General features: G+C 33.2%; 1 protein-coding gene across 12 annotated transcripts in view; it reads left to right on the top strand.

Annotated features, from left to right (window-relative positions):
* Nucleotides 1-26,482, top strand: part of LOC115213470 (agrin) — a 771,489-nt gene that overhangs the window by 187,276 nt on the left and 557,731 nt on the right. For 10 of the 12 annotated variants that reach the window (XM_029782456.2, XM_029782458.2, XM_036503872.1 and 7 more), the window contains exon 3: nucleotides 14,987-15,007. The exons of the other annotated variants lie outside the window; for them this stretch is intronic. In XM_029782456.2, coding sequence (XP_029638316.2) covers nucleotides 14,987-15,007 — 21 coding nt within the window. The remainder of the gene's footprint in view (nucleotides 1-14,986; nucleotides 15,008-26,482) is intronic. 12 annotated transcript variants of the gene reach the window in all.

Raw genomic sequence — 26,482 nt, 5'->3', positions numbered from 1 at the left:
CTTCCAAAGAATAAGTCCTGGGGTCGATTTGCTTGACTAAAAGCGGTGCTCCAGCATGGCCACAGTCAAATGACTGAAACAAGTAAAAGAGTAAAAGAGATTAAACAATGATAATGATGATGATGATGATGACAGAGAGATGGACAGATGTTTGTCTCTATCTAAGATATAGCTAAGCATAAGGTTATGTTTAATGATTTTAATTTTTACATTTGTTAAGAAAGCAGAGTGGTGCGCCAACAGAATTTTTATCATGCTAGGCAAAATACTTCACAAAATTTTGTCTATTTTTATGATCTGTGTTCATATTCTGCCGAAGTTGACTTTGTCTTTCATTCTTTCAGGGTCAATAAAATATGTACTAGCTGAGCATTGGGATTAATATAATCAAATTATTCCCTCCACTCAAATTACTGGTCTTGTGCCAAAGTGTGAAAGCAATATTTACATTAGACGGCTTTGCCTGTGACTTTTTTCTTTGTGTTTAAGTATTTTGAAGCTATTTGATGTTGGTTGTAAGGAATGCAGTGTAAAAGTTGAAAATCTTATCTGACCTAGCTCAGATTTATAAATTCTAGAATTGACCTTTCAAAGATCCTTTAAGGATGTACATAGTTTCAAGTACAAAGATATCTGCAGCTGGGAAGATTGTAATCTTTGAGCATACACACTGATTTACACATCTAGTTGTGACTTTAAATAAAGTATTACTATTGATTAAATGCTTCAGATGTCTTTTAATATGGGTTCACTGCTCTACAAAAACTAATTACAACATATATCTGTTTTCAACAATCTGAAGTCCATTATGCCTGGAAGGTCTTTCCTCCTGTAAATTTTCTATACAGTACTGATAAAACACGCAACAACACAAATCTTACATTTTATCACTTGATTTACCATTCTGTCAATGATTAACTTCTACTATACAGAAATACAAAACCTTCTGCTCATTTTATGGAATTGTATCAAATAAGTATATGTGAAAATAAAAACAGTCTAGCACAATAAAATGTTCCTTATGATATATATTTTTACACATTTTATGTTTGTAAATTTGATTAATCTAAAATAGTTTGTCATGAGAAGATATATAACTTTGGTTATAAAATATTTTATTTTGATTAACTGTACTCTCAATCACTGTGCTATAGAAATATATGTATAAGCTATTTAAGCCCATGACTGAATACTCTTTGTGTTCTACATAGTCACTAAACATGCTAGAAATAACTTTAAAAAATCTCCCTCCACTTACACCCACCTGTTTAAAGGACATAGTAAATATTGCTGCTGCTGGTATTTGTATCACACATTTCCTTAAGAATTAATGGTAAGGTAATGGCTGGGATGGCCTTGGTAAATGGTCTTCTTCTCTCAGAATTTATATGTGGCTAAGTAACAACTTTTATATTATTCTGCAATGGAAAACTGCCATTATCATTATTGTCACCATCATCATCATCATCATCACCACTACTGTACCACCACCACCATTACAACAACAACAACAACAACAACAACAACAGCTGCCATCACCCATGACCAGTGTCTACTTCTTGCTAGCATGACTCAGCATGCATTGAGATAGACTTTCTATTGTCAAATACCCTTCCAGTCACTAACACTCGCTTGTTCCTAAGTAATATTTCTTCATAACTGGAGATGTTTCCATTGAGGAATGAAAATGTATGACACAGAAACTCATTTTACAACTATCATGCAAAGCTGTCATGTAAAAGGGGTGTCACTGTCATACATTTCTGTCCCTAACACATCACCGACTCCTTTACCTGCACCTCTAGTAATGTTATTTACAGCATCTCCTGCTCTCTCTGTCCTTCCCTGTATATTGGTCAAATGGGACGGCACTTGGCTGACTGATTTGTGGAACACCTCCAACATATCATACTCAGCAATGACACTCCAATCTCACACCATTTCTGCTCTACCGGTGATTTGCTACAACATCTGTCCATGTTTAGATTGTCTTTGCACAGGGGCCATCATCAAAAAATTCTATACAAAGTTGAATTTTTGAAAGAAAAGCATAGACAGTATCATGGAATTGAAAGTGGTGTGATCAAAGTTACACTGTATAAACATGGACATATTCCCAACTGAACATGCACATACAGAAATATGCACACACACACACACACACACACACACACACTTCATCAAGGAAACCTCCCTAAAATTGAATGTTTGAAGGTAAAGTGGAGAATTTGAATTCTTTATTCCAAATGTGGCTCATCTCTACAAATGTTCAGACATATCTATGTGTAGCTTTGGAATGTTCTAGCTTTATGTATATATATGTGTGTGTGTGTGTGTGTGTAGGTTTCCATCTTCTGAATTTAGTGACAAGGCTTATTTACCTAAAATAAATTTGTATTCTATTGTATTCAGAGACATTTGTATTACATATAACATGTTATTTATTTAAAAATTCAAGTTTGATATTTACCAAATAACAATTTTTAAGTAATTTGAAAAGTGTTGTAAGTAGTTAAGCTTTTTGTACATTTTTGAAAATGTTTCAAAGATATTTTTATCAAATAATTCATGAAATCATAATTTGCAAGTTAATGTATTTTTTGCAGTTTACATATCTCCAAATAGCTTTTCTGATTATTCCTCCACATTTTTCTCTACATTCCCTTCATTTTGCTACTTAAAGAGAAAATAATTCTGGAATTTTATCTGAATGATTTCACTTAGAAACAACTACTTCAATGACATTAATTATATACAGCAATATGCTGCAACCTAATTAATCCTTAATAGCAAAACAAATTTACTCCTGAAACTGAAGCATAAAATTGCATGTAATGAGATAGCAAGTGTTCAAAATATCAATAATTAGTCACAAGAAGAAGATACCCTTGGTTTTTGCTAGCAATTGTGGAGTAATGAGATCATTGCAGTTGATATTCAGCTTCATTTACTTACGTTAATACCTATAGGAAGATATGGACTATGGTAGATTGCTTAGTCAAAATGTTTGATGTGGAAATTGAAGGGTGTGTTATAATAAAGATGATGAAAAGGGAAGTAATGGATGCATTAAGTAGTTTGCTCAGAAATGGTACACAGCTCCCTGATTCAGAGAACCAGAAACTCCTATAGTAGCAAATCCTATAGTAGTTAGTAGAAGGATCAGTGAGAAGAAATTGCATCTTTGTGAGTTAAGGTCTAATGTGCTTATCAGTATGTACTAATTAGTCACTTTTCTTCATTTTCATTGGGATGTTATCTAGGGTGCAATCAGTCAGTAGTCTAATGTGGGTCATATGCTAGCTTTGTCGATACTTGATTATATCTGAAGTATTTTCAGGTTTAGAATAAGTCACCTAATCTTTTGGTATGAATATTTTCCTTCTTAAGTGACTTGTGCCAAGCTTTTTTCAATGTGTGCAGTAATTCTTAGTTCTCCCACTGAAAGAAGCTTTCAAAGTTTCTGTGTGTAGGAACAGAGCACATCTAGAGTGAAGTGTCTATGCTGTATTTCTTTTACATTGGTGCTCAGAAAGTTAAGAAGTGAAGTAACTTTAGAATAAAATCTCTAATCATAGAAATGAGAGATTTGTGGAATCCAGAGTCATGCAACAGAGCTAAGAAGTTATCATGCAAAACATGTTTGAAGGCTTTTCTGATATGAAAAGCAACAATATTGTTTATACCAAAGTTTTAAAAGTGAGTTTTTTGACATGTGACATGAAAGTTTGAGATTTCTATATTTCTAATTCCACTACACAAGTACTAACTAAGGGAAGTTGCTGCATACAAATGTCTCCATCATCCTTGAAACATTGGATGTGAGGTCATTAGAAAGACAGTTGACAGAGTCAAATATTTTAACATTTTGAAAAATAGCATATGCTTGCATACTTCGATAGACTGGGTTAGATCACTATTGACATAGAAATCCTGATTAGAAGAGCTCAATTCAGAGTGCACTATTAAAGATTAATGTAAAGAAAGTTATGTGGAACTGCCTCCAGAAATCCAGAACCACAAACTCTCAAGTTGTTCATTCATATTTATATTGCATGCATTTAGTGAAGAACATATCTACAAATCCTGAGCAACTCACTCATTAACACTGACTTACACATTGTTGTGTATACACAACAGTTTTTTCGTCGCTTTGAGATCATGACCTGTTCACTGCCAAATTTCCATGTTGCAACACGGAAATTTGTCAGTGAACAGGTCGTTGTCTTAAAGCGACGAAAATATTTTGACAAATTAAATTTAAATGTTGAAGTGAATCTAACGGATTTTGTGTGTTTCTTAAATGGCTTATAAACACCTTCCACACTGCAATTGTTTTCATTCCAGCACACAATCTCAGATCAGGTCACTTGCTATGCAAGTACATCTCCGTAACATATATACATATACGTACATATATATATATATATATGTGTGTGTATATTGTCTATGTAACTTTTGTCCTTTACTTGTTTTAGTTATTGGACTGTGGTCATACTTGAGGGCTTTCAGTCAAATGAATAGATCCCAGTACTTATTTTTTTCCTTTTTAAGTTTGGTACTTATTCTGTGGCTCTCTGTTGCCGAACTGCGAAATTATAGAGGCACAAATAAATTGATACCAGCTGTCAAGTAGTGGAAGGGGGACACACACACACTAACAAAAAGACACACATACATAGATATACACATTATCTTGTACACACACACACACACACACACATGCGTGCGCACACAGTGAGCTTTGTTAAGTTTCTCTCTACAAGACTTTGGTTGGACTGGGGCTATGGTAGAAGAGATGTGCCCAAGGTAACACACAGTGGAACTGAAACCAGAACCATGTAGGTTGGAAATTTTTGACCACACAACCACACATTATCATAAACCAAATTGATTTATGAATCTCATAATTCTAACAAAAATGTCGAAGTTTCTCTACATTGCTTTACATATAATTCACTATTAATTCTTAAATTTTACCTAAATCCATTTCTAATTTGATATTCTCTGAGAAGTTGTAAATAGTGATGATGATGATGATATTCCATTTTATTTTTAAAGAATTTTGACTCATTTGTTTCTTTATTTTTAGGTAAGTGTCTGAAATCCTGGTTCAATGCCGTGAGGACTATTTTCTTTACTTTTTTATTTTAACATATGTTTAATTTTGTTACAGTATATTTTATAATCTTACTGAAAGCAAGCTAAAAGCATTTCATTAATTTAAATTGAAGCCAATTTTTGAAATTAAACGTTTCACTAAAATTTAAACATTTACTTATATCTTAAGTATTTGTTTGCTTTCATTTAAAAAAAATTAAATATGTTCTCATTAGATTAATACACTTCATTAATAAATTAGAGTTCCAAATTGTAAATTTATTCAGTAGAAGTTAATACTGGTGATTTATTAAGTCTATCAGTTTATCACCACTTAATGATATTTTGATTTAGTACAGTTTTACATTAGTAGTATACTAATGTTAATACTAGGTCCTGTTATTCAGAGATTCCTGTCAGGCATTGCTGAAAATGTTTGTAATATAGTGTATTTAGAGCACCAATGATAAAACTAATAAAATTATTGCTGCTTAAATCTATGAGGTTTTGGCTGTCCATATTTACTTATGCATTTCTTAAGAAAATATGATTTTCTTACTCATTGTTAGTGTAATTTCAATCAGTTAACAGCTGATAAAAAATTGATGAAGAGCTACGGGATCAGATTGGAAAAATAAATTACAAGTAGTGATTTGGGGAGGTTAGGCACAGCACTATGTTGTCTGCACTTAATCATATGAACTTTATGCAGAAGGCATCCTGAGAAATTTTCATATGCCATATTATTTTATATTCCCTAACAAGTGAATAAATTTCATACAAAAGCTACATCCTTTCAAGTCATTTTCAAGTCTCTTTACACTATGAATCATTGAGGAGGTCTAATTAAACTGAAACATATCCAAAGTTGCCACTAGTAATCTAAGATCAAACTTGTTTCCACAAGACCCATAAAGTGTTGTTTTAATTTTAGGCTTCTCTCCCTTGCTTTCCTTGACAAGTATTCTCAAACTGTTTGAAGCATACGAGGTGGTATCAAAAAGTTCTCAGATTAGTTACATTTAATGAAAAGTAACTGATTTTGAAAATGGTATTAAAGCAGCAATCTTTGAGCAGTGTTTTCATCTTGAGGAAGAGATGGAAGTCTGCAGGTACTGAATCTGGTGAATAGGATGGGTGCAGAAGCAATACCATGTTGTTTTTGGTGAGGAGACCTCAGTGACAGGCTGCATTGTCATTATGAAGAATCCAATTCTTCAGGCTCCACAAATCCGATCGCTTTCACCGAATGTTCTTCCTCAAACACTTCAAAAGGTCATTGATTGTTCCCCAATGATTCTCATGCACAAACTGGTGAATTTTCTACACATTTCCAAGGGTACCACACATGGCATGTCTTCCGGATAGCTCATCATCTTGCTGGGACATTCTTCTGCTTTTGAAGCACCTGTTCCACTCGAAACATTGTGTACAACCCATTGCCTCATCGTTGAAGCTCATTTGCTGCAGCATGCTCAATGTCTCTGTAGCAGACTTCCCAAGTTTAATGCAAATTTTCACATTACCTCTTTGTTCCTGTCCAAGACAAAATCACAGACTACAGCACACATGTGATTACAAAGACACAAATTCCACTTGCAAAGTGAACACAGCGATGTCACTCAGCACATTGCCTCATGAAGATCACTGCTAGCTTTCACTGTGCATTCAATCATGCACTGCCATCTGCTGGCATGCTACAGAACTAGTCTAGGAACTTTTAGATATCACCTCAGATGTAATTTTAAGTAGTTCAAGGTGCTATTATTTAAAATTGTCTCATTTCTATCAACTAAAGAAATAGCTCCTTGAACGACACCATATATATTTTTTTATCCTAATTACTATATTTTTAATAGAATCATTACCAATTAGTTATGTTTTGCATAAATTATCTACTACTTGGAGGTAAAACATGTTCAGGAGCTGCTTGTCGTGGGTGATCTCAGAGCTGCCTTAACAGCATTGTAGGCACCTTCCAGGCAAATGAATGCACAGGATCTTGTAGTATTTATTGATGGCAAGCCACAATATACTTACCTCAGGATTGGGCTCCAAGACCTGTGAAGCCCCTGGGCAACTGTTCAGTGTGTCCATTCCTTAAAACAGTGCTGAGTGACTTGACAATTTACTAATCCAATAGATTCTACATCAGTTTCTCAGCAACTTTTACGTACTCATTGTACTACTGAGTACACAGCATTAAGTTGAGCTAATACCTATCTAACACATATATGAAGGTCACTTTCTTGATACCATTGTGATTATTTATTCTGTCACAAGCTGACCCTTAGATTATGCATGCAAGACCATTCTTCCAAGTTTCAAATGTTTATCTGTAGCTCTTCAACAAATTAGGCAATGTAAGCCAAACCGTCTCATATAAATGTTTCTAAGGATAACCAGTTCTGAAATTTTGTGTTATGCTTCAATTCTATTTCCCACCACCTTTTCTCATTCTTTATATTTTCTTTTACATCTTTCTTCTTCTGAAGGACTAGTGTCCAGAATGTCAAAACTGTTGACTCTTTCACTTTCTTTTAAATGTTACAGTAACAAATTTGTCAAAATTTGCAACACTCATGTTGTCTTATCTTTGTGTTCATTTCCTGATATCTTTCTGTGCATGTATGTGTACATACATATATGCACATATATAGATATATACATACATACATATATATATATATATATATATATATATATAATATATATATATATATATATATATATATTTATATTTATTAATATACATGCATACATACATACATACATACATATATGTGGTCTGATCAATAAGTAGCCAGACTGTTGCTATAGTAACAAAGCTAAAGCATACAGAGTGAAGCCACTAGGCACAGATTGACCTTGAACTCTGCTGTGCATGTACACAAAGTTTTGACATTCTAATTCACTTCCACTGTTTATGGCAGTGCTTGGAAGGAAGGTGTGTAGTGTGTGATCATCGATTTGACCATGACAAAGAAAGTCAAGCAGAGAATCTGCATCAAACTTTACCAAAAGCTTGGTGATACCTGCTCAGAAGCCTACACAAAGATCTCAAAAGGTATTCATTGTTCTCAACACAATCAAGGAGATCTTGTGCAACTGAAACTTGAGTGTCTTTTTGGTCGGCTGAGAGCAGTTTTGGCACAAACTTGATAGACACACATCTCATACCCAAATCTTCAGTGAAAATGGATTGAACTGAACTGTAACTAATCTGCACATCCTCTGATAACTCGTGGATAGTGATTTGATGATTTCCCCACATAGCTGCATGCACATCTGCGATGTTGTTCTCAGTTCTGCTGGTTGCAGGTCTCTCAGGGCATTCATCAATATTGACATTTTTCGGCCATCTTGGAAATGTCTGCACCACTCATGCAATTCTGTGCAGCTCATACACTCCTTTCCATACACTTTCTGCAGGCCTGAGAGCAGGTATTGCCCTGTCATGGTCAATGCAATGACCACATGTTACACACCTTCCTCCCAAGCACTGCTGTAAACAGCAGAAGTGAACTAGAATGTTGAAACTTAGTGCATATGCACAACAGAGTTCAAGGTCAATCTTTGCCAAGCAGCTTCATTCTGTGTGCTTTAGCTTTGTTATTATGGCAACAGTCCGGATATTTATTGATCAGACCTCCTATATACATATACACAATGTTTGTCAGACTACAGAGCTTTCGGTAATATTTTCAATTGTGTGTGTGTGTTTTAATAGTTCACTGGAATACATAGTGTTGAGATATACATCAAATACAATTTTATGTTGCACTAAATTTTTCATGATTCTCTTAAATACTTTCATGACAACTTAACATCTCTGTAAAAACCCACATTCATCTAAAACATCTGCTTTGTCTCTGTAGCAGCAATTTATGATGATACTGCTACACTGCTCATCAGAAACAACACCTTCCTGCATGATTTAACTACAAGGTAGTATCTATGTTGTCATTCGAGCTGCTAAAAATTGCAGCAAAGTTTCCCTCAAATCCCATTCCTCTTTCTTAAAAATAAATAAGAACACGTTAGGTGATACACTCTTTTACTTGTTTCAGTGATTTGACTGTGGGCATGCTGGAGTACCACCTTTTAGTCGAGAAAATCAGCCCCAGAACTTATTCTTTGTAAGCCAAGTACTTATTCTATCGGTCTCTTTCACCGAACCGCTAAGTTATGGGGACGTAAACACACCAGCATTGTTTGTCAAGCGATGGTGGGGGGACAAACACAGATACACAAACATATACACACACATACATATATATATATATATATATATATATATATACACACATATATACGACAAGCTTCTTTCAGTTTCCATCTACCAAATGCACTCACAAGGCTTTGGTCAGCACGAGGCTATAGTAGAAGACACTTGCCCAAGGTGCCACGCAGTGGGACTGAACCCGGAACCATGTGGTTGGTAAGCAAGCTACTTACCGAACAGCCACTCCTAGTGCTAGATATTCTGCTACAGGATGGAGCTTTTGAGGCTGCATTATCTTTCATTATAGGTTTGTTCAATCAGGGCTAATCTGAGGATGTGCAACAACAATTGTACAAAGTAAATATATACCTTGTAAATACATAATACCCTCATAGTATGTTGCTTCCATGATATCAGTAAATATGCTAATGGACATGCTGCTTTCTAAGCCTTCATGTCTTTAATTGCTATTCTTTAACTAAGTGGAGTTGCATGGCTTAGTGGTTAGGGTGTTGAACTCATGATCGTAAGATTACAGTTTCAATTCCTGAACAGGTCAACGTGTTGCATTCTTGAGTAAAACATGTCATTTCATGTTGCTCCAGTCCACTCAGCTGGCAAAAATGAGTAATCCCATGATGGACCAAAGCCCTGTCCAGGTGGGAAATTTATATGCCATTAAACTAGGAAACCAGCCTCTATGAGGTGTGTGTGTGTCTCTGTATTTGTACTGTGTTTGTTCCTGTTACTGCTTGACAGCCAATGTTTGTTTATTAGCATCCCTGTAACTTAGTATTTTCAGAACGAAAAAAAAAACTGATAAAATAAGTATCAAGCTAAAGAAAATAGTAAACCCTTCAAAGCAAATACTCCAGCATGGCTGCAGTCCAGTGACTGAAACAAATAAGAGATAAATGATAACTTTGAGGCTATGTGCATTTGTGCAATGTGTTCCAAATACATTTGACCTCATTGGTGTCCTAATATATATGAATATACTATCATGCATATAGGAATGCTTCAAGCCACTTGTCCCCATAATTCAAGATACGGGCAAACCTCTTATACTCTCTTTCATTCTTGCCTAAATAAAATCATTTTGTCATATGTATACTCTCCTAAAATCAATCCTTGCTGTCTATTTTCTTACCACTTCTTTTTAGTCTATCATTTAGCTCATGTAGCCTTATTTCCTACAGTATTCTACTATGTTACCATGATGCTTATTATCCAACTAGTTCCTATTCTGTGCATTCAGTTGGTTAATGGTTTGCATGAGATAGCTCTAAGCAAAACCCAGTTGTCTTCTCATAGTTTTTCTTTAATATAGGTGTCACAAAATCTTGTTTAGATGTAATGTCACACAGAAGAATCATTTAACTTCCATATAGTGTGTTTTCCTACTTATGATTTGCTTTCTAATCTCCCTGGTCCTCTTAACACCTGCTGTTGCTAACCGCTAATTTAATATTATGGCACTTGTTATGGTAGGATATAGCTTATTGAGTGACAGATCTAATATATAAGCACAACTGTAGTAGGAATTGCTCTTATCATCAAGAGTACTTCATTTCAGTCATTCAGTTACTTTAATGTTTTTAAGAAGCTAAATATTTCATTCAGGAAGTATTATCTGAAATATGAAATATTGAAAGAAGTGATAAAAATATTAGATATGATATCTTTAATGGAGTGACATATTAGTATGTGGAGATTCATCAGGTAATTTCCAACCTAAATTTAACAAATAATAAACCAAAATCTCAAGTATATGTAACTATGGATTTATAGAAAAATTAACTAATTATGAAAAGGAAATTAAATGTAAATAGATTTAATTTATCTGTCAAGCAGGAATGTTCATAAAACAAGTTTAGAAGATTAGATTTAGACAAGATAATGTTTCCTCTGGTATTTCCTATTAGTTACAAATTATGAGATTGAAAAATGTGTAAAAATATTTTAAATTTTATCTCATTATTTAATATCATGCATATGTATGAGTATTTGTGTATGTATACACACACACACAAACATATATATATATATATATTTGCACGTGTGTATGTGTGTGAACATTCACGTATGCATATGTGTATTCATGCGTAAAATGCATGCAGTAATCTACTTGATGTAAGGAAACAGTATTAAAAATCCATTTATCACATGTATTCATACTTGTTTTCAGCCACTACTTCTTTTTCCATAGCTAGCTTACTGCCTTAAAAATTTCCCATCATGGCAGGTTACCTTACATTTGTGGGGTTAATGTTTTAAAACTTACTCAAACTTTCATAATAAAATTCCTAGAGCTGCTAGTTATCACTTATTTGATGATGTAGTTTTAGATTTGTTAGAATTTTGTTTCAACTAAAACCATCTCCAAGGATTTCAATTAAAAAAACAAAAATAAAAAACAACTTAGTATATATGTACTAAGTCAACCTATAGACATTCAAATGTCAACAGGTTATACTTGTTGAGTGACAGCTATATTTTCTCTTCAGAATATTGAAGGCCAAACTAAAGCAACTAATTATTTCATGAAGACCAAGAAATGTTGCTTTATGCTGATTTAAGTACTTTTATAATTGTATATATGAATGGAATAATTGGTGACAACTGCTTAATATAGTTGGTTTCAGAATGTTGCTGGCATAACTAACATCTGTCTGATATAATATGCAAATTCAGACAATAATTTAAAGCTGTTATGTAAATTTAAAGTATTATATTTTCTAATATAAAATTTTAAAATATAAATTTTATTGGTAATTATTGAGTTACAGCATTGAAAGTGTTTGATAAATTCTATTGGTTTTAGATTCCCACAGTTAAGTTGCCAGCATTAGAAAGGGTATCTACAAGGAAATTATATATTCCAATCACATATATGGAAGTTTGAGAGGCATACTGTTTCTTAATAAACATACAATTTTAACCTCATTGTGAGGTGTAAACAAAATAGTAACACCACAGTTTTTATCATTCCATGAACAGAAGTGGAATTGATCTTTCAACAAATAAGTGCAGACATGGTTCTTGTGGCAGAAGTTTGCTTCCCAACCACATAGTTTTGGGTTCCATCCCACTGTGTGACACCTTGGGCAAATGTTTTTCACTATAGCCTCCGGCCAATTAAAGCCTTGTAAGTGGATTTGGTAGACAGCAACTGAAAGAAGCCTATTGTATATATATATATATATATATATATATATATATATATATATATATATGTATATGTATATCTATGCGTGTCTGTCTTTGTGTCTGTGTTTGTCCTCCACCACCACTTGAAAACTGGTGTTGCTGTGTTTACATCCCTTTAACTAAGCAGCTCAGCAAAAGAGATTGATAGTATAAGTACTAGGCTTAAAAATAAGTCCTGGGGTCGATTTGTTTGACTAAAACCCTTCGAGGAAGTGCCCCAGTATGGCTACAGTCATATGACTGAAACATGTAAAAGATAAAAGATAATGAAAGATGATTTATTTTCTGACTGTGGTAAGGTTTGTAGATATTTATAGTGTTTACAGACTAGGACTCCTCTAAACTTGTCAACTTAATATACAGAGCAGTGTATGCAATGACAACAGGGATTAATTCCCACATAGTGATATGTACAACATCTTTGTCTAATTTGAAATGTAATATAAAATATTTTTGTTATTAAGCATATAATTTTAGACTTATTATGAAAAGTAAAGAAAATATGGTTACTCCACTGAGTTTATCTATCTTCGTGTAGAAAAAGTAGAATCAGTTTTACTATTTATTAATTTTCTTAGGTTAGAGTAGAGGAAATGAGCTAAATACCTGAAGTTAGTGAAGGACTGTAGCATGGATGAATAGAGATGAGCAGTCGAAGATTTACAGGTCATTTCTACAGAAAAGCTCATAGAACCCCAGATATTAGAGGAAAGAGAAGAACCATCAAAAACAATATGACTGCTCTTGAGAAACTATATGACTTGCTAAAAAGAAGTTGCCAGTGTGGTCATTAGAATACCACTTAAGCATAGAATTAAGTGTAATCTAAGCATAGAATTAAGCATAAAATTAGGATCAGGTCACCTGGATAATGATGTATGTTGCAAGATTAGTAACAACCACTGACTTCAGCATATAACATTGGTAATGTGTCCAGGTATTATATCTGTAGATGTATGCTGAACTCATCTGAGAAAGAATAACCATTTTTTTTTTTTCATAACAGAGAGTCGTAGCATATAATTAATCATAATATATACAAAATAGGACTCAGCTAAATTCTTTCATGTAATTTACATATCTTTGCATCAGCTGGCAATATAGGTTAATTCAATAAATAATAATACTTTCTGTTATTGGCATAAGACCCGAAATGTAAGAAGAGGTTAATTCACTAAATTTGTGTGTAGTGTTGTATCACACTGTTAATGATGCAAATTAGAATGACCAGTTTCACTGAGCCCTAGTTTGTATGCAATGTAAGTAGCTATATGCTACAAATCTTCCTGTAGATAGAAAAATGGATATCCTTTCAATGATGAAGATTTAAGAATACTAGAAACTAATTATATCAATAGCTATTTTCCCCATGGTAAGATAATGTGATGTGAAAAAGCTTCTTATATCTCTCACAACCAGGTTAAAGTTGTATGATTATTAAAGAATGTTACCAGGCATAGATGAGTGTTTAAGAAGCTAGTTTTGCAGCCTGGTGGTTTTGGGTTCAGTCACAATGTGCATACCTTGGGCAAGATTCTTCTATTATAGCTCCAGGTTGACCAATGCCTTGTGAATGAATTTGCTAGTCAGAAACTGTGAGGAAACCTGTCATGTATATAGGCATGTGCATGTATGTAAGTTTGTGTTTATGTCCCTCACCACTGCTTGATAACTGATGCTGGTTTGTTTACATCTCCATAACTTAACAGTTCAACAAAATAGAGGGATAGAATAAGTACCAGACTTGAGGTTGATATTATTGACAAAACCCTTCGAGGCAGTACCCAGGATAGCCACAGTCCAGCGACTGAAACAACTAAAAGATAAAAGGCATATCCTACCTTTTGGCAAATTGGCAGTGAATTGGCTGAATCATTAAAGCACTGGATAGAATGCTTTGCTGCATTTGTAAAGGATGTTAACTTTGCCTTTCATAATTTTAATGTTGATAATAAAGTACTAATTTAGAACAGCAGATTGGCAGAATCGTAAGAATGTCAGAACATCAGATTGGATATATTACAGGATTTGTTTCAGATTTTTACATAGATGTAAAAATCCAACTTTGACTTACTTGGGTGCACCTAGTTTAACATCACCATTTAGGCTCTTGGGTACCTTCAGCAGAGTCCATTCTGTTGCAAGCATTCAGGCCAGATTTCCAGTTTAAGTATCTCTTCCCTCCACTCTCATCCCAGCAATCTCAGAGGTCTTGTAAAGGGTGTTGTGCATCCCCCGCTCCATCCACCGAAATATTAAAAAAAAAGAATAGAAATACTGTATCATCATAATTTGAATTAACATTTGGAAGTATAAAATAACAATAATAACTATAAGTGCAGCCTTGTTGAGATGAGATGAAACATACCTAGGAAGCAAGAAATTTGCAGTTATTGTTGTTTTACAAAATTAATTTGCTACATAATACTAACCTTTAACATTTATCATCAGGTTATCAAATAATGCCTGTGGGTAAGTATGTATGGTAGTGCATGGTTGTTGATAACTTGTATTTTGTGATAGTCTCTGTGTTGTTTACATTTGTTTCAAATAAACACTATAATTTAAATTAGCATTAAATATTTTCATATTTCTATATTGGAAATGAATGGTTATTTAAAAGATTATTAAAAATTTCAAAATAATTTCATTTCATTAATCTTTAATAATTCCACCTTTTGCTTTTATTTATTAAGTTTGCTGTTTTACCTGAATTCTGATAAATTCTTCAATAATATTTAGATTAAATATTATAGACTGAGACAATATGTCACTTTATATAATACAGATACCTACATTAGTTGAAAGGCAAGGAGTTGTCTGTGTGGTAAAGTTCACTTTCCAACCATGTGGTTTTGAGTTCAGTCCTACTGCATGACACCTGGGTCAACAAAAGCCCATTATACACACACACATATATATATATATATATATATATATATATCTGTGTGTGTGTATATATATGATACACACACACATATGTGAGTGTATGTTTGTGCAAGGCAAGTAAGTTTAATATATTTCTATTTTTAGATGTGTTGTGGGTTTCCTCACTGATTGTAAACAATGACTTTGTTGTTGTCACCATACATTTCTAACCCACTGCAAAACTATAAACTGGGCTTCATGTTATGTGGCAAAAACTTCGTAAACAAATGCCTCATTTAGATGGTATCTTTTGTTTCCAGTTGCTTGATGTTCAATAGACTGGAAGAGTATTATCTCACAGGAAACATTTGGGAGTTGGTGACAGGAAGGGCATCAAGTTATAGGAAACACTGCCCCAGCATATTGTTGTGTGACCCATGCAAGCATGGAAATGTAAAAAGTTAAATGATGATGATAGGTAATCCATCTTACAATTCTAACATTAAAATAACTGTTTTCTATCTGAGCTTATAGTTGAAACATATATTATTGTATCTTAACAAGACAAACAATGGAAAATTAATCAGCTTAGATATTTCAAGGCTAACATTAAAGTCAGTAATTACAGTAGTTCTGTTTTATTTTCAGCATTTATTTTATTGAATGATGTTTCCAATTTTAGTGTCAAATGTCAGTAGCTTTCATCAGCCAATTTTTTTCATGTTGAAAATTTTAATGGCAAAGAACATTTTGACTTTTCATATGTTAACTTGATAATGGCAAAAGGTCAAAGAAAAATTGATGAATTGCCTCATATTTGTTAACTGCTCATTTTGAAACATATTACTGCTTGAACACGTTGAGCCAAAATATTTTTGCTTTAATATAACTTCTTCAACATTTAATATTATCTCTTCAACATAGAGTTTAGACTTGGAAACAATGAAATTTCTTAACAAGCCTTTAAAGAGAATACTTTGAAGGGGTAAAAAATCTGCATTTTTATTTCTCAGCACAATTACGTTATTCATGATATTATGACAGTGAAATCAAACATTATTATTACATATTAAAAGCATGTTTGTCCACATATGCATGGATATATTAGCAATTATTGGCATGACTTTAATCATTTTATTTTGAATTTGTTGTAATATATTTCTCTATAAAAGAACATATGCATATATGTACAGCATGTATATATAAATGCATATGTAGAGATAATTGTAGTGACTGCAAATAAGTGTCCAACCACACACATACTAACATACAGGGTGCACTGGGTAAATTGTCGCCATTTTATATCTTTAATTTCATGCATGTTCATGGTTTGTCGACTACACAGTAGTAGGGTCAGTTGGGCACTGTCTGTGAGAAAAACAGCACCATGACACAATTCACTCTGTCAAAAATGTGGAAACAACATGCTGTTCTGCTTGGCATTTGCACTGGAAACTCCAATGAGAACATTTCAGAATGATTGGGCGTAAATCTGAAGACAGTGCAAAGGATTTAGAAAGAGTTGGATCAGTCTAATGGTGATTACGAAGGTACAGCAGCTTGGAAATCTCAGTCTGATTGATCTGATAAGAATAAAACTCCTGAATCTGTTGGTGAGACTCAGGCCATGATTAACAACAATCCCTCCAAGTCAATCAGGTTTATCAGCAGGTACATGGGAGTGCTTGAGTTTCTTATCAGGCAGGTAGTGCGTGAAGATAGTATTCCTCATACAAGATGAGAAAGGGCCAATTTTTATCCCAAGGCATCATAGAGAAGAAGAAAGACTGCATTATGAAGCTTTTGAACAAACTCAAGCATCCCCTCCCACTGCACATGCTTTGGTTTTTCTCAGATAAGAAAAATTTCTGCCTAGATCACTAGTGATGGCGAAGATATGCCTCCATTCATCTTCCCACACAATCTCAGACTCAACATGGAGGCGTACATCAAGTGCCTGAAGGTGATAGAGCTGACCTGGATGAAGAGGGTGGCTGCTGGAAGACCATATGTCTGGCAACAGGACTCTGTACCATGCCACACAAGCAGGAAAACCCAGTCACAGCTGTCAGATTATTTCTGCAACGACATCACCCCTAACATCTGGCCACCTAACTCACCAGAGTGCTAACCCCTTTTATTGAATAAATTCACTCTTCAGTATTTCAAGATATTTTTATGTAATTTTGGTAAATATGTCTGTTAAAATGAAATGTCAGTGTAATTTTCATTTTTGTGTAATTTAGACGACAATTTATTCACTACACCTTGTATGCATGTATGTGTATATATATATAGGTGAAAAGTAAAAAGAAAGAAAGAAAATGCACTCTAGGTATCAAAGTAATGGCTTTTTTAAAAATAAAAACAAAGTTATATACATACAAATAAGTGATTTGAGGTGGAATTAAGAAGTATAAAAATCATTATCAAGAGTCAATATAGAAAGTTATACCAGTTTCGTCATCGCTGTTCACTGACTTTGAATCAACTCCGATTTCCAAATGGGGTTGGGTCTAATAGTATACATGCATATATATATATATATATATATATATATATATAATATATATATATATACACACACACACACACACACACATACATACAGACATACATATGAGAGAGAAAGAAATGGAATTCAGGAGACTCTTTATTCTCTGTAATCATCTCATGCACTGGTACCTCACAGTGAGATACAAAACAAATAGTTGCAATGCATCATAAGTGCAAATTTATTTCCTCAAGTGACTTGTCAAAAGGTACCTCACCTTTTAATTGCCATTTTGCTTATTTCTGTAACAATACATATTGGTATTAAGCAAACAAAAAAATGTGTGCCTTTTGACAAGTTACCCAAGGAGACACATCTGCACTTATAATACACCACTACTGTCTGTACGGCATCTCACCTGGAAGGTACCAGTGCACGATGGGTCAAGTGATCATAATGAATAAAAAGTCTTGCAAACTCCGTTTTCATTCTCTCATATTTTTATAAGCTCTATGGTCACAAAGAATATACCTGAATACCTTTGTTGACATCAGGTATCCACATACTGTAAATGGGCGTTGAATGACATATCACAAGTGTATACCAGAATATAAAATTATTACATTTATATAACGATACCAGTATTATATAGTAAAATATGTAATTTGATATTGCATTTGGAAATAATATTATTGATGTTGTGTACAAATGTCTTGTCATAATTATAGCTGAATTTCTTGCAATTGTTTTAAATCGCCAATGAAATTTCATTTGCATTTCAACAATAGATTTTCTTCTGCCATTGTTGCCTTTGTATACAATATCTTTGTCATGTCATTGTCACTCTTTTCAAGTTATCTTTATGCTAGCATGTCTTGGGTGACTCTTTAATTTTGTCTTATTTGAAGTATCTTATTTTCATTGATTTTTCTAGGTCAGGTTTTTCACATCTCATCTTCAATCACTTGCATTTATTCCTTTGTTAACTACTAGAGTACCAACGTAGCATAACTTTTGAATAGACAAGCATTATGGATAAGGTATGGCTGTGCGACTAAGAATTTAATTTTCAAACTACATACTACTGGGTTCAGTCCCATTGTACGATACCATGGGCAAGAGTCTTCTATTGTAGCCCTGGTTCACCAAAGACTTGTAAGCAATTCCAGTAGACAGAAACCGAAAGAAGCCCATTGTATTTGTGTGTGTATGTATGCATGTATGCATTTATGTATGCATGCATGTATGTATGACACATCGTTTAGTGGTTCAGGTATTCAGCTCATGATTGAAAGATTGTGAGTTCAATTGCCAATGGGGTGTTGTCGTCTTGAGCAAGACACTTTATTTCACATTGCTCCAGTCCACTTACCTGCAAAAAATGAGTTGTAATTCAAAGGGCCAGCCTGTCAGACTCACTAGCTCACAGCTCTGTCAAACTCACTTGATCACAAAATCTGATTCTAGGGACAAGGCCACGAAGTATGTAATATAAACAAGCATTAATGCTAATGGCAATGCCCCCAGAATGGCTTCAGCTTCTGGGCAAAACCAATAATAGTGTAGAAGAATAGAATATACGCATGTATGTATGTGTGTATGCATATGTATATGTGTGTGTAAAATATATATGTACATATATGTGTGTGAGTGTGTGCATGTATCTGTGTATATATATATATATATATCATGTGATCACCAGACTATTAGATGTTGTTCCACATGAATGGTGATAATACATTTTGCGTCATTTTAGCCTTTGAAGGATGCCACCCTACTGGCTACACTAGCAGACCAACCTTCCCCACTGACCGAAAGAGGGACAAGAGCAATGTGAAATGAAGTGTTTTGCTCAAGAACACAACACACCACCCAGAGTGGGAATCAAACCTACAGTCTAGCGATTGTGAGTGCAACACCTTAACTGCCACTCCACATGTCTTCACATATATTCATATGCATGTGTGTGTGTATATTTATGTATGATGCATATTTACATGTATATATGTATAAAATGTCTGTTACCATTACTCAGTATCTTGGGAAGATGTGATTCCGAGTTGCTAAATAACAAGTAAACCAATTACTTTAATCCTAAGATTCTAAAAATGCCTCAAGATGCTTCATCTCAAACTTGAACGAAATACATATAGATATGACTCTACAAACCTTATTTTTCATAGCATCCTCTGTATTAGGACATTAGTTATTAACATTGTGCCAGCGTCTCTGTACTTTTATGTAGATGATTCTTGGCTAAATACAGTCATGTTTTTACTTTAATACGTGGTTTTCTGCTGTTATTGCTTGCCATCTTGATGAGAAGAAAGTGACATGAATTCTGATGAGCTAAATGACAATGAAACCTGTGGGTTTGATCTTTATCTCACTCTGCTGCAAAGGTTCTCCTGGCATTTCATTTCACAGTGAGATTAAATACATGCAGATATGAAATCTCTAGATTCATTTGTTGTCTACCTTTATCTGCCTTCTTCATTCTTAAGCCCCACCACCACCATCATTTATGTTATTGCATTTTTTCACTTCATACATAATCCCATTTCCAGATCTTTACCCATCAGTCTTTTCATATGCTTTACTTTTACTGTTCCTTGAGATATACATTGCAAATATCAAGTATTTCCATTTCAGATCTTGTTCTAACCTTTGTGTTTGAGTAAGGGATAAGATATATGTCATTACATTTCACCTCTTTAGTCTCTTACCAGTTAAGAATTGGGCATTAGATACAACACTTGCCAACAATCATTCACTTACATAATGCAACATACAGATTACCAATATTTTAAATATACATAAAGTTGTGAGCTGGCAGACTGGGCACACTGGACAAAATGCTTTGTGGCATTTCATCTGTTTTTATGCTCTGAGTTCAAATTCTGGCGAGGCTGACTTTCCCTTTCATCCTTTTGGGGTTGATAGAATAAGTACCAGTTGGACACTGGGATCAATATAATTGACTAACCCTTTCTCCAGAAATTGCTGGACTTGTACTAAAATTTAAAATCAATATTTTAAAACTATATAGATATCTGTTTGTAATTCAGTTTACTGATTTTGTGTTAACCTTCAGATATCTTAAATGCAGTTTAGTTTCCAGTTTACCAAATTAAATTAATTTGAAATATAATATCCTGTAAGAGATACATTACTCTTAATACATTAATCTATGCATTGTTTTCTTCTATTAGTGGTGAGCATATTAATCATTATTAATGCCATTGTCTTTTATCACTTTATCTTCTGCTATAACTTTGCTGCTACATTTCATTTTAATTTCTACAGTAACTTAATTTCTAATTGTTAGTCATAGTTACACAATATAGTTGGAAAGGAATTATTACTTTGCCATATCTAGTTGGTAATATATGTAATTAAATACATATTGTGATTTAGTCCAATGTAACAGAATGATATTTATCTCATTCTAAAACAAATAACTTTAATTTTCAGTTTCACTAAGCTGAAAGAAGACATGAATATATATATATATATATATATATATATATATATATATGAGTGTGTGTGTGAATACATACATATACACACACTCACATATACATATAACAAGCCAAATATTCTCACACTCAGATAATACATAATCAAATGTTGTTGTGAATAATTGGTTGCAATGATCAAATTATTAACTATATGTTGCATAGATTATTATTTAATACTCTAATATTTCATTACTTCCTTCATTACACTACTGAAATATTATCTGAATCTTCCTAGCTGAAATTTTAGGTCCTATCGTTATAGTAGTGTAACAATATAGTGATAATCCAACAGGAGACTTGGTTTCTTATTCAATCAGTTTGGATAATTAATGAGAAGTTTATTGGTGCAACCTAAAGTTCAAATTTTGATACAACTCATTTAGCCTGTCTGTTGTTTACAGTTGTCTACTCATATTAAACCATACACAAGTACCAGACTAATTAGAGAATAAATACATTGTAATATGCTTCTTTTTTTTCCTACTTATTTTTCAATATATAGAATATTTGTTGAAATCATTACATAAATTATACATATTGGTGTTTCACTGATGATGATTATTTACCTGCAATGAAATTTCATTAAAAAACAGTGAGGTATTCAATAACAAATCATTAATATGCTATGTATGATTTACAAACAACTTTACTTAGGGAATTATGCATTTTTACAATTTGCTTCTAGTTCTGTTGAAAATCAATGTAGACTAAATTTTCTTGTTAATTAACTTAAGCAAAATGAAAATTTGCTGGATAATTTTTGAAAATTATAATCTAAAAAGTTATTTTTCCTGCAATTTCAATAATAATTAGAGAAAAATTTAAATGTATTAAATAATCTAAACTTTTCTATTAATTAAATTGTAGTTGATACCCTATTAGTATCAGCTCATAGCTATGTTATTGATGATTATTCTGTATATTCATGGAAAACTTGATTATTTTCTTGCTTTTAAAAATAATAATCTACCATTAAATTAGATCTTTATTCCAAGAGTAAGATCAACCTTGATATTTATTTGTTAATAAAGTTTATTTATCCGAATTTCACTTATACTACTAATTTTGAATGTGATAATTTGGAGTCAATCAAATCTGTTTTTAAAAAGATAGTTTTCCCTCTTTGAAGGATAAAGATGATACTTTAAAATAGAAAGTGTATATGAGAGAAGTGTAGGATTAATGCAATTATTACAGAATTTAATGTGTTCAAGGTCAGAGATTAATGAAAATGATTAAGATGAGCAGGGAATCTCATAGAATGGCTGTTTAGGAATCAACAATTACTTATATCAGTTTTGCTAAGGTTTATGGGATACTCTTTTGCTCCACTTGAGCAAACCACTTTTAAAAGAACATGGAGATTTAGCCACTGTATTGCTAGGCAAGATTATTATCTTATTCTCTTATTAAGTAAGCTCCCTTACTAAGCTTCCTGCAAGAGTGGAACAGAGCTAAGACTGAAAGGAACATGAATTATAGTAATGGTAAAGAAGACAATGAAGAAACAGCAGCTTGAGAGATTACAATCTGATGGTTTTTTACAGTAAGATGCTTTTATATCACGTAAATGACTTGTATTTGATGAAGTCTAAGAATGCGATGATTGCTGTCACAGATATGGAATCATTATTTTGATGGATGTAGTATTTAGGTCAAGGAAGATGGTACTTTTGTCTTCTTGGTATAGTTTTAGCTAACTTTGTCTTCTTGGTGTGATTTTAGCAACATATAAAATCTTTGGAAGGTGGTGGTTGTTTGTATCATAAAAAAAAGAAGTTTAAAATGTAATACACTTTCAAGCTGCATTAAAGTTTACTGGTTGAAGCTTTGAAGAAAGCACCATCAACAGTGTGCTCAGTAAGGATATTAATCCTATAGGAAAGCTTTTTTAATCAAGAGTTTTGCATTGTATATTGCATTACTGGTTTGGCTAATATAAAGTGCAACAGAGTTGGTAACACTTTAATTTTGTAAGACTATAGACAAGACTATAGACCACTCATCCATTACATGAAAATTGTAAGCCATTCAGATATCTTGTCTTAGAGTATTGTACATGTTTGTTTATAAGTATTTTCATCTCTTAAGAAATGCTAGTGAAGGATATCATAAAGAGAATTAATACATTTCAAACATTTTGTTTTGACTTCTTTATTTTATAAATCATAGGACAGAGATGGGGTGGGTGTAATGAAAGAGATAGGGAGGAAAAGAAAGTATAGTTTAGCAATTAATTTGTGGCTATATTTGTTAAAGTGAATTGTCTAAGTGACATCTAGATTTGTTGTATTTTAGTTCCAAGTCAGCTCTGACAAAATGTGTGATAAAAAGTGTTCTATCCGTGTCTATCTATGATTTTTAATTTTGTATATCTAGCGCTTTATTGTTCAAAATATCTTCCTTACCACATTGGTTCAACATCTGAATTTATTGAATGAGTTAATAGAAATTAATTTTTTGGTTCTGAAATGTTTGAGCTGGTAATGATTTTTTGGAAAAGTTAATGAAGTTGGAAATCAAAACATAGTGAAGGTTTTAATGACAAGAATTCTACTAACCAGTCCATATTTGTTAAGGAAATGTGGGTAAGATGTAATTAATGAATGTAAATAGAACACATTGTACACATAAATGCTGTTGAGGAAGAAAGAATATTCTTCAATAATGCACTAACTTAGAACATCTACTTTCCTTGCCATCTCCTTTGAATGTTTTCTCTGGTTGGTGAAAAATTGTCATTTGGCTTCACTGGAACAGGAATTTTGTATTTCTTTATAGAATTATATTTGGTTTCAGGCTCTTGAGAAAGTAGAAAAATATTGGATAGGTAAAGAAATTTAATGCCAACAGGTTTTCTAGAATCATCACAGAGAGAAATTGGAGGTTTTCCATAAATAATATCTCTGCACATTTTCTTGTAAAATGTTGGAATATATGAAACTTGTATTTATTTAATTTTAAAATTTTAGAAGATAAATTTTCTTTGCGTAGTTTAACTATCAAAATTTGATGTCTGAAAATATTTACACTATATATGAATGTAGCAATTTTATTTTTTTAACAGTGTTAGTATATAATATTAAACTGTTAGAGAGTAGATAACTAAGCTGCTAGTAAGCCAAATTAATGATTATGTTTAGCTTTTTGATGATAGACATTTCACTTATATTGACAAACCCCACGAAAATGATTATTAAGTTGCCAATTACCCACTATAATCCAATTTTCTACCATATTGCTAATCATCATCATTGTCCTCTTTCTCTGCCCTTCCTCCTCCTCATCATCATCATCATCATCACCACTACTGCGTCTGCTTTCATTGTTATCATTGTCCTTAGCATCAACATTGACATTATCATCGTCAACGACAACACAGTTTTTATGTTTGATTTCAATGCTGGAATAGTTTGGACAAATCAGAAACTTCATCTTACCCATATATTCTCCATCCAGTGGAGTTTATCGTGGTATCAATGCTAGATATGCTGCCTTGCTTCCAAGAAAACTTAGGACTTGTTTCTACTCTTTATTGTGTCCTTTTGCTTAAGGAAACGTCGCTGTAAGTGTGAAAAGAAGAATGAATAGTGAAAGAGAGCACCACAGGGCATGAAAGAGTAAACAGAAGAGAAAGAATATGATGATAGAAACAAGGACATTGGCACAATAGAGTGACAGGAGAGGGAGTGATGGAAGAGATACAGTGATACCTCTTTAATCATTGGTAAGGAAATTGAATAGTAAAACAAAACGTGAAAATCACAATTGAGACAGAAGGAATGATAGGAAGACACAGAAAACTGGAAGTGCGAGTAATGGAAGTGGGAGGAAATGAGGGAGGAAAGAGTGTAAAACATGTCAACAATGAATGATAGCTAAGGACGCAATGTGAGAGAGTGTGATGGGTAGTAATAAAAATTAGATAGAGAAATGGATTGCAATAAAGATGGGTGCTGGTGAGAGGAAGTGGACATCAATAAGGTGTATTAAAGTGATGGGAGAGAAAGATGGTTAGCAATAAAGATGATGGCATGTTTGGGGAGTAAACATAGACAAAGCTAACGCTATCTCTTGTAATGTTGGTAGCATGATTGAAGAGATGCAGACAGATAAATGTAGGGGACTGACTATGGACAGAGACAATATCTTTCCTCGTTACACAAGAGATGTGGTACAATGATAGTAGTGGGATGATTAATAGCTGAGAAGACAGTAATAAGAAAGTAGGAGCAGTAAATGGAGACATAACCAGTATATACTGGACAAGAGACTCACCACTAATGTTTTAATGTTTATTTTCCTATGCTTCCATGGACAGGTAGATCTTTTCTAGCATCATATATTGCCTCTAGTCATATGATTTTGGTCTAGCTACAATCCTTTCAGAACATTTGCTTATATAACAAAAGCTGCACTTAAATCTATGAACCATTTGTGAATTAGAAGACATTTATTTTACACTAGCACTATGACCCGGCAACGACGGGTCATAATGCTTGTATATATATATGTATGTATATATATATATAATATATATATATATATATATATATATATATATATATATTTCTCAACAGGGATTTCAGGGGAGAGTTTCAGGGAGTCGCTAGCAATGTATCATGATGATCAAAAATCTGGCCTGTTAAAATTTGGTTAAAGTGATTCAAACTGCAGACTCAACGCAAAATGGTCACATTTAATTCAAAGCATTAAAAATGTTATGAAAACAATTGGTATGTGTTCACAAAGTCCAAACGATTAATACGAAAAAACCCTCCAGGCTAAATCCCGAAAATTCATTTCTTTGCCGAATTTCTACAATATTTATGGCGATTCGTTTTTATATCTTGATTTTTTATTTTTCATGCAATTTACGCATGCTTGCACGCGTGGTGAACACAGTTCACGTCAAACAGCTGACTGAGTAAAGTTCACTATTCAATGCATGGGATAAGGCCTAAACAAACACATTATTGATTTTTGCACTTGCGAGATGAATTGCGGAACAGAAATAGCGCAGTTCAATTTTCATTCGCCTAAACTTTAAGTGACCCATTTTTG

This window comes from Octopus sinensis, linkage group LG6 (genome assembly GCF_006345805.1).
Source record: "Octopus sinensis linkage group LG6, ASM634580v1, whole genome shotgun sequence".
NCBI classification, from domain to species: domain Eukaryota; kingdom Metazoa; phylum Mollusca; class Cephalopoda; order Octopoda; family Octopodidae; genus Octopus; species Octopus sinensis.
This window is presented reverse-complemented; position numbering and strand designations above follow the sequence as displayed.